This window comes from Python bivittatus, unplaced genomic scaffold, assembly GCF_059951505.1.
Source record: "Python bivittatus isolate LINGU-HERP-01145 unplaced genomic scaffold, Pbiv_v1 ctg000120_np1212, whole genome shotgun sequence".
Lineage (NCBI taxonomy): Eukaryota > Metazoa > Chordata > Lepidosauria > Squamata > Pythonidae > Python > Python bivittatus.
This window is the reverse complement of record NW_028277037.1, coordinates 7,541,441-7,559,674: the sequence shown is the minus strand read 5'-3', so window position 1 is coordinate 7,559,674 and position 18,234 is coordinate 7,541,441. Positions and strand designations below refer to the sequence as shown.

The following is an 18,234-nucleotide window of genomic DNA, read 5'->3' as shown; positions in this document are numbered from 1 at the left end:
GCCCCATTCATTCTTTCCTTTCCACGGATCAGTCGTCCTGGTCCCTTTGCAGAAAAACAGCCCCAAAGCATGATGTTTCCACCCCCATGCTTCACAGTAGGTATGGTGTTCTTTGGATGCAACTCAGCATTCTCTCTCCTCCAAACACAAGTTGAGTTTAGACCAAAACGTTCTACTTTGGTTTCATCTGACCATATGACATTCTCCCAGTCCTCTTCTGGATCATCCAAATGCTCTCTAGCAAAGTTCAGACGGGCCCGGACATGTACTGGCTTAAGCAGGGGGACACATCTGGCACTGCAGGATTTGAGTCCCTGGCAGCATAGTGTGTTACTGATGGTAGCCTTTGTTACTTTGGTCCCAGCTCTCTGCAGGTCATTCACTAGGTCCCCCCATGTGGTTCTGGGATTTTTGCTCACCATTCTTGTGATCATTTTGACCCCACGGGGTGAGATCTTGCGTGGAGCCCCAGATCGAGGGAGATTATCAGTGGTCTTGTATGTCTTCCATTTTCTAATTATTGCTCCCACAGTTGATTTCTTCACACCAAGCTGCTTGCCTATTGCAGATTCAGTCTTCCCAGCCTGGTGCAGGTCTACAATTTTGTTTCTGGTGTCCTTCAACAGCTCTTTGGTCTTGGCCATAGTGGAGTTTGGAGTGTGACTGTTTGAGGTTGTGGACAGGTGTCTTTTATACTGATAACAAGGTCAAACAGGTGCCATTACTACAGGTAATGAGTGGAGGACAGAGGAGCCTCTTAAAGAAGTAGTTACAGGTCTGTGAGAGCCAGACATTTTGCTTGTTTGTAGGTGACCAAATACTTATTTTCCACCATGATTTGCAAATAAATTCTTTAAAAATCAGACAATGTGATTTTCTGGATTTTTTTTCTCATTTTGTCTCTCATAGTTGAGGTATACCTATGATGAAAATTACAGGCCTCTCTCATCTTTTTAAGTGGGAGAACTTGCACAATTGGTGGCTGACTAAATACTTTTTTGCCCCACTGTACATACATATTGATGGACGCCTCTAAAAATGGGATTCCATCCTCTCTACCACAATTTACAGCTCTCTTACTATCCTCTTTTGATTTAACATTGTGAGGTTTGATTCTGAATTAGTAATTTCATTTCTGGCTTCTCTGAACAAATATGGTAAGTCAGTCTGGATGATTAATACAATAGAAACAATGGTTAATTCTACCATTTTACATATCCTTTATTCTTGTTCTTGCCTTTAAACAGAGTGTGAGGTTTATTTGAATGCTTGCTGAACCCAGAATAGTTAGCATGAGCTAGCGCTAATGACTAATCTTGTTTCAAAACTGCAAAATTGTAATATATTTTAAGAAAACATCAGTAGTTTCATAGTGTTGGTGGGTATTTTTCTCACTGATAGAGTCAGTGGTCTGTCCACGTCCTGATATCTCTATCAATCACATGGGTGACTGGCAGAGTTATCCAGTATTCTTTCCAAAGCTCTTTTTGCTTTCTGTGGAATTGGCTTCAGTAAAAATTCTTGACTGAGGTTTAGAGCATAAATGGTGGAAAATTTGGGCTGAGTCTGATCAATCACAAATAAATATCTACTTTAGGACCTTTTCTGTGCTGTTGATGGTGGGAAAACCTTCTTCTGTAGGATTGCTTGATGCTGTTCAAGGACTGCTCTGGATATAAACTGGCCAGGGTAAAGATGGCTTTGAAGAAACATGTTTGAACCATTAAGTATAGCACTTAAAAGATAACATTGGTAACTGCTGCTCTGAGTCAGATGCCGTAGTTATGACAGATTCCATTCCAGTAGTTGAGCCCTATTTGAGCAATTGTCTCTAGATGCTTTGAATAAACTGTTTTGCTTATATAATGGGTGGACATTATGCATTTTCTTTGTACTTCTCAACAGTTTTTATTATTAACAGTTAAGAATGCTTCTGTTCTGCCTCATTGGCCTTGTGTAAGGGTACTATTGTGCTATATTTCGTATTTTAGCAAGCTTTTCAGGGTGCTGTGAAGTTAAACAGAGGCTTACAATACTCAGTGTATTACTTGATTAACTCTGGGTATGTTTCTAATATATGTGTTCCTGGGATAATTATATAAGTCAGATGACAGCTTGGTGGCCAAGAGGTTCAATGTGCACAGGGAAGGATTTGGAGTGGGGAGATGCTATATTTTTGAATTGCCTATTTTAGGATTTAAACAACAGTGATCATGCGTCTCCCAGTTGAAAATGATGAGAAATGGTGCTGTCAGAGGGGCCTCTGAGGGCTAAAAAAGGGAACTTCAGGGAGTCACAAATTGCCTATCCCAAGTTCAAGTTCTAAACCAGTGTAGGGAGTAAGGAAGAAGACCTTAATGATATGCAGAAGCTGTTGCTTAATCAAAAGGGGTTGAAGCACTTTTAAAGTCCAGAATACCAGATAATATTCAGAAATGGCTCAAACAGATGTCTCCCTAATTCAGCGAACTATAGGAAGGAGGAGGAGGCACAGCCCAATAGGCTTGCAAGATAGCCAGTCTCAATAAAAGTAGTAGCCTTCCAGTGGAATTGATTTCCTGGTCTGGTCTATCTTAGGGCCTGCAAGCAACTTTGAATTATGATGAATAGATTGAAGTTTGATCTGAATAACCATGGTATTTGTCTTTGCTTCTGATCTAAATACAGGGCAGGTTCATAGCAGGAAAGGCAGTCCCTTAGGCCATAAAGCCATTTAGGACTTGCAAAGCCAGTGCCAACATCTTACAGAACTTGGTAGGTAATTGGCAGTTGTAATGCATGCCAGCTTAGTGCTTTCATTCAGGATTAAATCCTGATAATGGCTGTTTTGCCAACAACTGACCTGGCATTAGAAGGCAGAACTTTGAGGTTGTAGGGCCCACCTTTGCTGAACCCTTGAGTTCCTTGTTTAGATTGTAACTTGAAAGAAGAGAGATCAACTAACAGCCTACCTTTCTTACCCTGCAGCAGCCAGGTAGCAGCCTCCTATCATATATCCTTATGCCAACTACAACATCAGAATTTACTTCCAGGACATGCTCCATTCCCCTAGGGCTTTCATATCTGGAGTGCAAAACTCCAGATGACCATTAGATGGCAGCATGTTTTCTGTATTGCTTGGTTATCATTGGCTGATTATCCTGATTTTCCACTTTCTCCAATCTCCTTCATATATCTCTAAAACAAGATAATGATCCATAAAACAAGAACATTGAAGCAACTTCTCCCATGCTATAATCCCAATTCACTGCCGTTGTATCTGCATAAAGACAAACAGAATGGCCTACCCAAGGAATCATTGTAAGGGCTTTCCAGAAGAGGCTTCTCCTTTGACAGCAACCTCACTGCTTCAGGAAGTCCAGGAAGCAGATGGTGTAATTTTTGCAGAGTGGCTTCAGCTAGGCAAAACTTAAGCAATTCAGGTCCTGCAAAGAAAGTGACAAGCAGCTGTTATCTTTGCAGTTTCTCTCCAAATAGTTGCTGAATGCTGATGATATTACTGTTATCTGGCCTGCAGAACTCCAGATGACTACTTGATGGTAGCAAAGAGATACAGAAAACCTTAACTTTTTGCTACCATCTAGTGGTCATTAGAATATTTATTTAATCATTCATTTTATTATGCTACTCTGACTTCAAGCAGCTTACAGACCTCTGCAACAGTAAAAAGATAAACTAGAAAATAATGTATCAGGAAGATTTCCTAGTGCTGAGGAATAGCTGTAACCCATATACACAGTTCCCCCCCCCCTCACCCCCCCCACCACCAGGGAGATGAGAATAATCCCTCAGAGTCCAAAGGCTCACTGAAGCAGCCAGGTCTTAATGGCAGGTTAACAGGGTTGTGTCCTGTCTGCCTTCAGGGGGATACTATTCTGGGGAAGGGGGTGGGCAGCTTAGAAGGCTTGACCCCAGGATCCCTGCAGGTAATGTTTCTCTTTGGGTAGGGGTCCAGAGGGAGCCTTCTCTCCCAGATCTTTTTGCAGCCCCGACCTGGTAGCTTAACTATGTTAATGATTGAAGGTAAAACTGATATTGCTGTTCTTAGGATTCATGTGTAGTGTATTTATTATACTTTAGAACTTAAAAAGGTTTACTTGGCATATTATTACATGGGATTATAAATCAATTTTTCATCTTCTTGTATGTCCAGCTTTTGATAAATTAAAGCAAACCTTTTCTTCTTTTAATAGATGTAAAAGAAAAACCAAAAAGCAATGCAGATGATCTACAGATTAAAAAAGTAAAGAAGAAAAAGAAAAAGAAACATAAAGAGTGTGAAAAACGGAAGCGTCCAAAAATGTACAGTAAATCTATTCAAACCATCTGCTCAGGATTGCTTTCCGATTTTGAGGATCAAGACGCCAAAGGCATTGTTGATAATCATCTTAAAGATTTCAGTGAGAAAAATAAGAATCCCAAGAAGGACTCTGAGTACAAGATACCAGAGAACAGTGAGTTTCCATTTGTCTCGTTAAAGGAGCCACGGGTTCAGAATAAACTCAAAAGGTTGGACGTGTTGGAGTTCAAACAGTTCATTCATGTTGAGCACCAGCCTAATGGAGGTGCCTCAGTTATACATGCCTACAGTAATGAACTCTCCCACTTATCTCCTGTGGAGATGGAGAGATTTGCAGAAGAATTTGTGGGTTTGGTTTTTAGTGAAAAGGAAAACTGTGCAGCTTACTATGTAATGGGAATTGTTCATGGGGCAGCTACTTATTTACCTGACTTTTTAGACTACTTTTCATTTAATTTTCCCAATTCACCAGTGAAAATGGAGATTTTGGGAAAGAAAGATATAGAGACTACGACTATGTCCAATTTTCATGCTCAGGTAAGAGGTTATCTTTCATATTTCAAAAACATTTTATTTCATATTATATGTTCCAGTTGTTACTCCTTTTTTCTAAAAAAAATTAAATTTGTTAAATGAGACCGTGAGCTTTCTAAAGAAAATACTAAATGCTAGTGCTTTTTCTCTTTATACAGTGGTATGTAGAGAACAAAAATCACAGCAGTAATTTCCAGTTAGATTGAAACATTCAACTATGTTTGATAAGCCAAGTAAAAGCTCCTGTGAATACCTACTCACAGATTAGATTGCCTGCATAATTCATTGAGAAATTATGCCTTCTATTCCTAATTGGGTCTGGAATAGGAGGTGCTAGTTTTTTAGTTTCTAGATATGTGTGGATCATTCTACTTCTATTAATACTGATAGACAAACAGAAGAATAGAAACAATAGGGGAAAGACAATTCTTACAAGTGTTTAATGAGAAACAAAGGTCACTTTGTCTAAATGTGAAATGGCTGCAGTCTTGTATCTGCATATCTGGAAATCAGCATCACTAGACGCAGTGAAGCCTTTAGACGCTTTGATGTGTGCTTGTGTTACGGTAACTGAAACAAAAGAAATATAATATATCCAACCCTTCCAATGAAAAATTGGAATAATTCATGTTTGTTTCATACCTTTAAATGGATATTGGAAACACTTATAATTTCTGGTTTTAAACTTTGTGTAGTTTAGAAAATAGAAGATTATTTTCAATTTTTTCACATATTAGTGTTTGTCACTTGCCTGTAAATAAACACCCAGCAGTTTTTTGCTTGATTCAAAGAATGTGCAGGAGTTTAAAGCAAAATGGAAATGAAATAGTGTGTGATATAAAGTCCTTCTTCTCACGTTGCAGAAGCCGTATGCTTTTCGGATGTTTGAATTGTCCTCTTGGGGCATATATCTGACACTGTTGTTCTGAAGCATTCAAAAGAATGATGCTAAGAGTGTTCCTCCTTTAGTAATCATTCCATGGAAAGTACAGTGTTATGACCAACACGTTTAATTGGATCTGAGATTTACAGATTTTCTGTATTTAGGGTGGTGGAATGTGGCTTTTGCCCACACACAAATACACAGAGATACCTAGATCTAAGTATACCCCATATACCCATTTATAGGACAAGGAATCCCTAGGATTGGGTTCAGCTGCACTTGGAATCCTTAGGTTGAAAAGGTGGGAAAGCAAGGTGCTGGATAGTACTTTTGCCTGTTTTTATCATTTTATTTCAGTCTGCTCTTTTTCTGGTAGAAGGACACTGCCTCAAATTTATTTATTTGTTTGCTTGTTTATTTATTTATTTAATTAATGTAGCCACCCATCTCACAAAATAAGTGATTCTGGGCAGTGTACATAGAACAAAGCTTAAAAAACAATAATTAATGAATAACAAAAACTGATTATTAAAAAAGCATTCAAAACTATAAAACACAGCTAAAAAGAAATAATGGGTGAAAGGATGTTAATAATAACAGTGGATCCACCTCATTAGTTCACCAGTTCCCTGGGGTCCCCAGGCCTGATGGCACAACCAGGTCTTGAGAGACCTTCGGAAAGTCAAGAGCAATGGTGCCAGCCTCACCTTGGGGGGCGGGGAGGATATTTCACAACATGGGTGCCGCAGCCGAGAAGGCCTACCGCCTAGGGCCCCCCAGATGTAGCTCCCTAAATAACGGAACCCATAGCATGTCCTCTCTCTAGATCTAGTGGGACAGGCAGATGTGATTGCAGAGGGGTGGTCCCTCAAATAACCCAGTCCCATGCCATGTAGGGCTTTAAAGGTCAAAGCCAGCACCTTGAATTGGACCTGGAACAGACCGGTAACCAGTGCAGCTTGCAGAGCTGTAATGTTTGTTCTGTGAGAAACACACATTAACTGCCTGTGCCACTGCATGTTGCACCAGCTGAAGTTTCTGGATATCTCTGGATATCTTCAAGAGCAGCCCCATGTAGAACGCATTACAGTATTCCAACCAGGAGGTGACTAAGGCATGAGTGTGAATGAGACCCCTCGATCTAGGAATGGGTGCAACTGGCACACAATCCGAAGTTGTGCGAAGGCCCTCCTAGCCACAGCTTTCACCTGCTCATCAAGCAGGAGTCGTGAATCCAGGAAGACCCCCAGATTGCGCATGGGGTCTGTTTGGGGCAGTGTAACTCAACCCAGCACCAGTCAACATCATAATTACATTTTTATACATAATCTGAACATAAGAAATACCTTAAACTGCAATTTGAAGAGTGGCATCAAAGAAGCAAGTTTAATAACCAACTAAGCCATTTAAAGCCTGCAAAATAAAATATCTGGGCTGCTCATCTACAAAGTATCAAAAACAGGACAAAGTCAAACTGAAGTGGTGCCATAAGAAAAACAGTGTAGTGTCACCATTTAGCGTGCCTTTCTTCATAAAGAACAATTTTTCTGATGATGGCCCAAGCTGTCAGGGCAGAATTTTGGGGGATAGATGGTCTTTCCAATATTCTTATCCCAAGCAATTTAAGGTTTATATTAGTTATATCCAGCACTTTGAATTGGACCTGAAAGCTATCCAATAGCAAGCTCTAAAAAATAGTTGGGTCACCACATTTTGTACTATTCTACTTTCTGGATACTCTTCAACGAGAGTTTCATGTAGAGTATGTTACAGTAATTTAATCTGGATATGAAATTAGACAATTTTCCCAAACCTTGGAAAATTCTTGGCAATGGTCATGCTGATGGGAGATTTCTGAAATTCCATACATGTGAAAATGACTCAGTTGGAGGAAGCTGACCTAAGGTATGTAAAGATACACCCAGATAGATATTTTATAGGAAAGGATGCAACTGGTGCAGTGGCTGAATCTGACAATGGCATTCATAGTCCCAGCAGCTACCTGGAACTATGAATAACATACTGGAATTGCAAACCTCATCCTTCACAGGGACTATAACCCCAAGGAGAATAAGTGGTCTTTCCCTATATATTACCACCTGGTCTGTTGATTTTCTGTTTTGTCAGAATCTTAGCTTCTTTATTTACATCCAGCCCATCTCTAGAATTAGTGATACTTGGTATTGTTTGGAAAAAATGAACAAATTGGGATGACTTTCCTAAAGTTTTAGTATGGATCCTGAATTATGTATGGCAGAAAACGTTTGTAGAATCTTATCTCAGGCTATACATTGTGGTTTATTTTGGGGAACTAGCTCAAAACTGAAGTCATTTGAAGTTGATTTACATATACAGTGGTACCTCGGGATACGAACGCCTCTACTAACGAACTTTTTGGGTTACGACCAGCTCCAGCCGCAAAAATTTACCTCGATGTGCGAACTCCGCCTCGGGGTACCGCCATTTTTCTGCCCTGACACGTGGTCCGCGGCCATTTTCCCGCCCCTGACACATGGTCTGCGGCCGTTTTCCCGCTGTGCCACACCGCGCCCGGCCGTTTTTCCACCGTGCCGTGCCCGGCCGTTCTCCCGCCACGCCCGGCTGTTTTCCCGCCGCGCCGTGCGGCGCCCAGCCGTTTTCCCGCCCCTGATGTGTGGTCTGCGGACACCAGAACGGATTAACCGTAATTACATTGAACCTTATGGGAAAATGTGCTTCGGGGTGTGACCAAATTCGGAGGGCGGAACGGATTAACCAGATTTACATTGAACCCTATGGGGAAATTTGCGTCGGGTTACGACCAACTCGGGATACGCCCAGAGTCACAGAACAGATTACGTTCGTATCCCGAGGTACCACTGTATTGCCTTTTAAGTATGGCTAATACTTTTGCATGTTATGCTAACCAATACTTGTTTGGAAGATGATTTGTTAAATAACTTTGAAGTGTTCTTTTAGATAAGCAAAGAAATCATGGCTTATTTAGCCAGCTTCTTGTTTGTTTTCCTGCTATCTAGCTGCATCTGTAACATCCTGAAATAGTAAGGGATTACTTTGTCTCTGTTGAAGAGACTTGTTTTCTGTAGTAATAGTGCTTCTAGCATATGCATTGTGGTGGGTTGTAAGTTTCTTTAATGGGTTTGTATGATTTACTGTGCTTTGTGGGGTATGCGTGGATACGTATACTGTACATATAGTTTTTTGTTAAAAGGATGGTGAGGAGGGATTTTTGTTCACTTATGCTATTGTTTTGCAGAATGTGAAGTTTGGTGGAGTAGTCCTGAGCTTTTATATAGGATGCATATATTTTGCCTATATGCATTATTCTGAGCCTCAACAGTTTTCTTCCTGTGAAAACAGTATAGGTAGTCCTCAACTTTTGGGACAATTGGGACCAGAATTTCCATCGTTAAGTGATGCAGTCGTAAAGTGAGATGTCACGTGACTGCATCATTTAGCAATGGCAGTCCTGGCCCAGGAGCACGGCACAGCACAAAGGGGCTTTCTGGTGCACTGCGGCTCTGGGGCTGCTTTTTGCTTTTTTTTTTACCCCCAGCAAGAAGCCAGACCCAGCCCAGCCCAGCCCAGCCCAGCCCAGCAGCCAGGCTGGGCATGCCTTGTCAGCAGTGGGAGCAAGAGGACAGCAAAGGCCAGCTGGGGCGGCGGAGCACAGGGCAGCAGGGTGCCAAAAGGGCACAGATGGGGGAGGAGATGGGTGGGGGTAGTTGAAGTGCCCTTGCTGCCCTAAGTGCAGGTGGGCTGCCAAGTGCCTGAATTTTGATCACGTGGCTGCGGGGGCACTGCAATGGGTGTAACTTCAGGCACGGGTCGGAAGTCCCTTCGTTCAGCGCCAATGTAACTTTGAACGGTTGCTGAATGAATGGTTGTAAGTTGAGGATTACCTATATTTTGTTCTGGTTTGTATCAAATACATGTTTTAGTATGTAGAAGTTAGGTTCTCTCCTCTTCCTTGTTCTCAGAAAGGAGTTATATTATGGAAAGAATATTGTTGCCAGGGTGAATAAGGGGCTTTGGGGGAAAAAAAACCCCAAGAGAATTCAGCTTAGTCTAATAGTACGTTGTACTTTTCACCATTTGGATTAATGAAAAGCTTGGCACTAAAATTAACCAGGTTTATTGGAGATGTGAAAGGCATGTGTTATATTGCTAAATTGGTCTATTGATTACATACACATTGCTGAATTATTTAGTTATTCAGTGTGTGTTTAATCTATTTGCTGTTTGCTTTTTTAATTAAAGTTTTGTATGTTTAAGAAATGTTGTTAAACTGTTGTTTATCTTTTGGCAAAAATATATACATTATTAATGAGTGGGGGAAATTCTGAATAACAAAGAAGGAACTGTAGTCATATTTGTGCAAATTACATGATTTGCTTCTGCACAGAAAAGTAGGATAACACTCAATTCCATTGTTTTTATTAAAAAATAATTTGCTGCTTATTAAACTTCTTCATTTCATTCTTGCTCTAAAAATAGACAGGTTCAGTCATAGCATGTATAATCATTCTCTTTCCATATTTAGAGAGCTGAACAAAATACCAGCTAGATTAAAAGCAGATTTTCCCATTCTTGATGCACTAGGATTCACTCTCCAGCCATAATATGACACATTATAAAACAATTTAAGATTATTACATTTTGAGATGGTACCTTTTTAATGAATAATTAATATTTAGAATATACTCATTTGAAGCTAAACATTATACAGTAGTGCTAAAAGGTTTGTGAACCCTTTTAAATTTTCAGTATTTCTGCCTATATATGACCTAAAATGTGATCTGTTTTCCACACAAGTCCTAAAACCAGATATAGAGAACCCAATTAAACAAATGAGTTAAAAACATTATACTTATTCATTGAAAATGATCCAAAGCTATACATTTGTGTGTGGCAAAAGTATGTGAACCTCTATCAGTTTATTTGAAGGGGAATTGAGAGTCAGACGTTTCAATCTGGGACGATAATCAGGTGTGAGTATGGGAGGGCCTGCCTTGTTTAAAGAACAGAATTCTGGGTATTCACTATCAAAGTCTAATCTTCACAATACAAGGATGTGTCATGGCTTGAACAGAGGAGATTTCTGAGGACTTCTGAAAAACAGTTGATGCTCACCAGGCTGGAAAAGCTTAGAAAACTGTTTCCAAAGAGTTTGGATTCCACCAGTCCACTATCAGGCAGATTGTGTACAAACAGAGGCAATTCAACACCATTGTTACCCTCCCCAGGAGTGGTTACCCAACAGAAATTGCATCAAGAGCAAGACATGTAATATTCTGGGACGTCTCAAGACCAAGGTAACATCTAAGGAACTAAAGGCATCTCTTGCATTTGTGAGTATCAGTGTTCAGAAAAACACTGAACAATAATAGTGTGCGTAGTAGGGTTGCATGGAGAAAGCCACTACTCTCCAAAAAGAGTATTTGCAAATTTGCATTTGTCTACAGCTTGCAAAAGACTGCATGGATAAGCCAGAAGACTATGGGAAGAATGTTCTGTGGATGGATGAAGCTGCAATAGAACTTTTTGGTGTGAATGAAAAGTGTTATGTTTGATGAAAGGCAAACACTGCATTCCAGCATAAGAACCTTAACTCACCTGTAAAATGTGGTGGTAGTATCATGGTTTGGGCCTGCTTTGCCACCCCTGGACCAGTGCGGCTTATCATTGATGGAACTATGAATTCTGAATTGTACCAGCATATTTCACAGGAAAATGTCAGGGTATAGTATCTGTCCATGAACTGAAGCTCAAGAGAAAGTGGGTTGTGCAGTATGACAATGACTCAAAACACATAAGTCGTATGACCAAAAAATGGTTACAGGAGAAGAAAGGTAATATTTTGGAATGGCCAAGTCAAAGTCCTGACCGTAATCCTATAGAAATTTTGTGGGAGGATCTGAAGTGGGCAGTTCATGCAAGAAAGCCTACCAGCATCCCTGAGATGAAGCTGTTCTGTAAGGAGGAAACGGCTAAAATTCCTCCAAGAAAATGTGCAGGATTGATTGACCGTTATTGGAAATGTTTAGTTGCAGTTTTTGCTGTCCTCAAAGCAAGGGTTCACACACTTTTGCCACACACAGAAATATGTAGCTTTGGATCATTTTCCTCAATAAATAAATGAACAACTATAATGTTTTTATCTCATTTTTTAAATTAGGTTCTCTTTATCTTGTTTTAGGACTTGCGTGGAGAACAGATCATGATTATTTTATTTCATTTATTTTTCAAATTTATATATGCCGCCCATCTCACTATACAAGTGACTCTAGGCAGCAATGTCATATTTATGCAGAAATATTGAAAATTCAAAAGGGTTCACAAACATTTAAGCACTACTGTAAGTTAGCTCAAGAGTCTCAGGTTTACATGCTGCCTCCTGCATTTTTATTTATTTTAATCATATGTATTGCAAGCTTAATCTTTTTGTGTGTTTGTTTTGCTTAGTATAATATATGAACCAAGTAATTGTAGATTTACAAATCATGGCTTAATAAAGATGTAGGCTTTTTCCCAGGTGGGGGCCACAACTCTTTGGATCAGGTGATGTCACAGGACTTACTTTTTTGGGGGGGGTCATTTGGGGTGGAAATAAAAGTTGGGAAGCCTCTGGGAGGAAAGGTACTCCCATGTCCATCCTTAAAAGGTCCCAAAATAGCCTGAAATCATGTCACTGAATTTAAGCAATAAAATGGCTTGAATGGTGGTGGTATGATTTCTGGTCATGAAGGGTAGTTTATTAGTAGAAATTAAGCACTTTGTCTCCCAGATGTCTTCCACTTCCTTCCTTGTTTTTAAGGAGAAAAACAAAAAAATCCTTCCCAAAATTACACTCCTGAAAATTGGCCATATTGACATTGAATTTTGAAGGCATGATCTTGGAGTATTGGGTGTGAGTTAACAGGATTTTGAGAGACATAGTATGTGTGAATCCTGCTATCCCGCTATTCAGTAAATTGTTGTTAAACCAAATAATTGTTTGGTGCAATATGTAAATCTGGCACTCTAGTTACTCTCCTGAAAATAATTGTTTGCATTTATTCACAGAATGAGTTGCAAGGCTGTTATGAAAAGGAACTATAAATTTAGGCTCTGTTGATTACACATGTTTCAAAGTACAGTGGTACCTCGGGATATGAACTTAATCCGTTCCGTGACTCTGGGCGTATCCCGAGTTGGTCGTAACCCGAAGGAAATTTCCCCATAGGGTTCAATGTAAATCCGGTTAATCCGTTCCGCCCTCTGAATTTGGTCGCACCCCGAGGCAAATTTCCCCATAGGGTTCAATGTAAATCCGGTTAATCCGTTCCGCCCTCCGCCCGAATTTGGTCGCAACCCGAGGCAATTTCCCATAAGGTTCAATGTAATTACCGTTAATCCGTTCTGGCGTCCACGGACCACACGGAAAGCGGCCGGGCGCGGCGTGGTGCGGCGCGAAAATGGCCGGGTGCAGCGCGGCGCGGCGTGAAAACGGCGCGGCGCGAAAACGGCCCGGCGCGGCCCGGCGCGGTGCGAAAACAGCCCGGCGCGGTGCGAAAACGGCCGCGGACCACGCGGCAGGGCCGGAAAAACAGCCGCGGACCACGTGGCACGGGCGGAAAAATGGCCGCGGACCACGTGGCACGGGCAGAAAATGGCCGCGGACCACGTGGCACGGGCGGAAAATGGCTCGTACCCCGAGGCGGAGTTCGCAAACTGAGGTAAAATTTTGGGGCCAGAGCTGGTCGTAACCCGAAAAATTCGCAAGCAGAGGCGTTCGTATCCCGAGGTATCACTGTATGCAACACATCTTTTATGAGTCTGGAAGTCTTGGAAGAATTTCTCAAAAGTGATGTGAAACATCACTTATTGGCTGGATTCAGAAGTCAAGAATAATTTGTTTTAATGTTGGCATGCTGAGCAAGCCACTGTGGCCTAGTTCATACATAATACTAGGCCATAGATCATGGTTTGTAAACTAGAATAACTGGATTCACACATTTCATTAAGCCAAAACTAAACAAAGCATATTATAGCTTATCAAGATATTAACCAAATCATTTCTCATAATGTACAACATTTGTCCGACACATGTGCTTATTAAATAACACTAGTTTTCATTGCTCACATTCATATAGATTCAGTCTTGACTGTGGTAGTGAAAGCAGAGTTTATATTAGTTGCTGCCTCCTGCTGGTTAAACCTTGTGTTTATTTCCAGTTTTTAAAAAATATATATTTATTAAGTATTTTATACTGTTAAGTGATACAGAATATATGAGACAATTAAAAGCAAACTGCTTACTGACAAGCCAGCAACAAAGCAATCAGGTGATTGCCTCAACAGAACTTTCAGTTGAGAAGGGGAGGAGGAAAAGGAAGTGAGGATAGGATTGCTTAGCCACAAAAAATCATTTCAAAACTGTCTCTAAATTCCAGCAGATGACAACAACTCACCATTTAATCATGATGTGGCATGTTTACAGTAGTTTTTACCTGCAGACTTTATACTAAAGACACAAGAGAAAAGAGGGAGGGAAGAGAAGGATGGGAGCGAATGAAAACAAATTAGATTGTATTAATTGTAATGTACAGCTGAAATGAAAATAGCTCAGAGAGAAGAAGAGGTAGGTGTCTATCTGCTTGTCTGATCTCTTTTTGTATTCAACTGTCTGAATCAAGTTGCTGATGGAGTATAAAGTTCATGATTTTTCTTATAATGTAGCTAGAGCAGATAACACAGGGCAATCTTGCCTGTAGGCATTCCATGCATTCTCTACCATCTATATACAGGCCTGAATATTTTATGTGATAACTTTCCATACCAACAAGCTAATTGCTTATTGTAAATGGCTGGAAAAGTGTTTTATAATCACCACTGTCACAACTTTCGGCTCCATAGCATGCTTTTTATTTGATGTCATTGTAGATGTAGGAAAAGGGTAGTTTAAGAAATGTGGAATAAGCTTGATTTTATCTACTTTTTTTGGGGACAAAATATTAAAACAAATTATTGTAAAAAGAATGACTAATAATTTTTTAAAATCAGAGTAGTTATTACTTACATATCAATACCAATATCTTTCATTTTAATCTGGATATATTATTTTCCACAATCAGGTATATAGCAATTACCCTACAGTACAGTTTAAATTGCTCAGCAAGTTCAACTAAATGGTTGCTTAGCCTTTAGGACCTGTTCCATTGGGCTGTTTTAATTATGTCCATTGTGTTAATTGAATGTTTTTGTTTTGCTTTTGGTTTAGTGAGATGCCCAGAGTTTGTGGAATTGGGGCTGTATATAAATTATACAAAATAAACAAACAGCTTAACCTCTCAAATATCTTCAGAAATCTAAGTCATATATGTATGAGTTTGTGTGTAAAAATACAGAGCATCAAAATTTAATTGATAGATTAGTAAATTAAAGTCGACTAAAGGGGATTAATAAATTAAAATTGGCTATAGGGGCTTCTGTGGAAGAAGTATGCTTAATGAATTTGGAGCAGTATTTTGTTGCCCGGCTGCTAGTGAAGAGGTTATTACATTTTGTCTGTTGGGAAGAACATACATTGAAAAGAAACACATGAGAAAAAGCATTGTGTAATGCACAGAAACTTGAATCTTTGACTAAAGAGATTTAAAGATTAGCACTGTTGCATTAGTTACTACAGTGTTTTATTTTAGTGCATAGGGTATGTGAATTCAGTGTGTGCATTAGATTATCTGGTAAGTTGAAAGGCTATTAGTGGATACTGAGGATTCAGCTAAATAACCTTATGAAGTATCTTCTCTGTGTGTTAATTTTTTTCCCTCAGTGTGATGACAACTTGATTCCATCATTCAAAGCAGTGTTGGCAAAAATCTGAGATAACAACTTAGAGCAGATAGCATTTGCTGCCTCTTATGAGTGGAAATGTACTCCTGAAGTTGTACCTTAACAAAAAGAATGATTTTTGTTATAAATAATTATTCTCAAGAAATAATTTTGTAAAAATAGGATATTACAATATGTATGAAGTATGCATATTTTCCTTTTTTTAAAATTAAGAATATACTCTCTCTTTTTTAGCTATGTACCTGAAAATAGAAATTGATAATTTCTGATTGCTCTTTCAGTTGTATTACAAGGTTGCATAGCCATCATGTCTTATTTGCCACTTTTGCTTGAGTTAATTTTTAATGTATTGGAGATTATGTCCTTTTGTTTAAGCATATATTGAAATAGTAATTTAGCATTGCACTTGTCAGCAATCTGTATTTAAAATTATTTATGTTTATTGTTTTGTGAGCAACTTTTAGCACCAAGTACTACTTGAGTTTTGGAAAATATTTAGGATATTTTATATATTTAAATAATGTGGCAAATTATTCTGGGTATAAAGTAAATTGGCACTGTTTTTTACTTTATATGGCTTTTGTTTAGGTAAAAAGAACATATTCCCATGGTACATACAGAGCTGGCCCAATGAGACAAATCAGCTTGGTTGGAGCAGTGGATGAGGAAGTGGGGGATTATTTTCCAGAGTTCCTTGATATGCTGGAAGATTCACCTTTCTTAAAAGTAAGATGTTAAATTGGAGTGTGTTGGAACCTTTATTTCAAATAAAATCATGCTCTTGTTCAGAAATTAATTTCCAAATCTAATTAGACAGTCAAAATTAGTAAATTATTAACAGCATGGAGGTAAATAAATTGTTCCTTCAACTTGTATTCTATATTCATATTTTAAGAGCCAGCTCTTATTTTAATTTTATTTTAAGGCTGCATCTCATTGCACGTTTTCGAGCAAAACTCAAAGTTTTAAAATTCTGGCGCTCATAACATGTAGATAATAGTTTGTCTCTTGCGGAAATTGGCATATTTGCAATGCTCATCAATTTGATTTGAAAATATTGTGACTGTACATGTTTCAGTCTCAGTTTCAATCTCAATCTCAATTGAATATTTCAACGCTTTACATTAATCAAATTGCTGATAGTGCTATATAATGTCAGATACGCAGTGCTTTTCATTTTGTAAAATAACTAGAATGTCTAAAACAGTGGTATCAGAAAATAACATAAGCATTTCGTTTTAGTGTACTTTACCATGGGGGACTCTTTCTAGTCTGAAACTAGAAAGTCGGAAAGATAGTGATGATGGTCCCATCATGTGGGTACGTCCAGGAGAACAGATGATTCCTGTGGCAGATATGCCAAAGTCGCCTTTCAAAAGGAAAAGGTATGTTGAAATATCTGGTTTACTTCAATATTCAGTAATATTTAATATGGTGTTCCAGGGACTGGCAATGCAGTGACTGTTTATTATGTGTTTTCCCCTCCTCATAAAACTAAATAGAATATTAAGTAATTTTAATATGGTCAATATCTCATGAGATCTCAAGAAGATTTTTAGCCAATTAGTGTTACATAGTATATTCTCTGTCCCTGGAATAGAGTATCAAATCAACGTGTGCATGCCCATACTATCGTATAAATTTGCACGATGGCATCTGAACAGGTTGCTGACCCTGCTTTGCTTTGTAGACTCCTAAAGCAGCTTTCAACAGGTAAAGCAATAATAAACATCATGATGGCAGTATGAAAGTACAGTGGTACCTCAGTTCACGAACGCTTCTGTTCACGAACAATTTGGTTCACGAACAGCTCCGTTCGCAAAATTTTGCCTCCGTTCGTGAACGCCAGATCGGGTTACGAACAGAATCCGCGGCCATTCTCCCTCCCGTGACACGTGGTCACGGCTTCCTGTAGGGAGGGGGACTCTCCCTCCAAGCAATATCTGCCTCCCCACCTGCCTTCCTGTCCTCCACGCCAGAAGTCGCGTCGAGCAAGGTTAGCTTTCTCTCTCTTCGTGCTGTACTTTGTGTCATATTTTTGCGGTTTTAAAAAAAAACAACATATGGTTCAGAACGGATTAACCATAATTACATTGAACCTTATGGGGAAATTTGATTCGGGATGTGATCAAAAATCGGTTGGCGACCAAATTCGGAGGGGTCAGAATGGATTAACTGTATTTACATTGAACCTTATGGGAAAATTTGATTCGGTTCATGACCGGTTCGGTTCGCGACCAGAGTCACGGAACAAATTAAGTTTGTGAACCGAGGTACCACTGTATTAAAATTACAAAAATCATGGGTGAATAAAAGGATCTTCTCTATGTGTAAACAAACAGCATTCTCCATTTACCTTTTGGGAAGAGTGCACAGTCTAAAGGACTGGTTTCCCAGTTACCACATATCTTGCCCTAAAAAGCAGTTGAGCCCCAAAAAAGGGCTTCAGAGATTGATCTGTCAAATATCTGATTAAGGATTCTGTTATTGTTCTTGCTCTTAGAGATGTTATTTCCTGCTAAAGAAATAAACTTATTTATTTGTTACTCCCTTTAAGGAAATAAGGAGCCCACATTACACACAACATGTAAGCCACAGTTTGTCTTTATTTGGGATGTGTGTTGTATCCCTGAATTCCTTTATTTATAGTCCTAGAGCTCTTCATGGTCATTTTTCTGTACAC

The 18,234-nt window shown here is 39.3% G+C and overlaps 1 protein-coding gene across 2 annotated transcripts in view; it reads left to right on the top strand.

The window, feature by feature from the left end:
* The window catches only part of RSBN1L (round spermatid basic protein 1 like), a 43,451-nt gene that overhangs the window by 10,177 nt on the left and 15,040 nt on the right, over positions 1-18,234 (top strand). The window contains exons 3-6 of one of the 2 annotated variants that reach the window (XM_088134933.1): positions 4,194-4,454; positions 4,773-4,837; positions 16,140-16,277; positions 16,794-16,936. In XM_088134933.1, coding sequence (XP_087991059.1) covers positions 4,194-4,454; positions 4,773-4,837; positions 16,140-16,277; positions 16,794-16,936 — 607 coding nt within the window. Of the gene's footprint in view, positions 1-4,193; positions 4,838-16,139; positions 16,278-16,793; positions 16,937-18,234 lie in introns of both variants that reach the window. The other variant, XM_088134931.1, reaches the window with a different exon arrangement.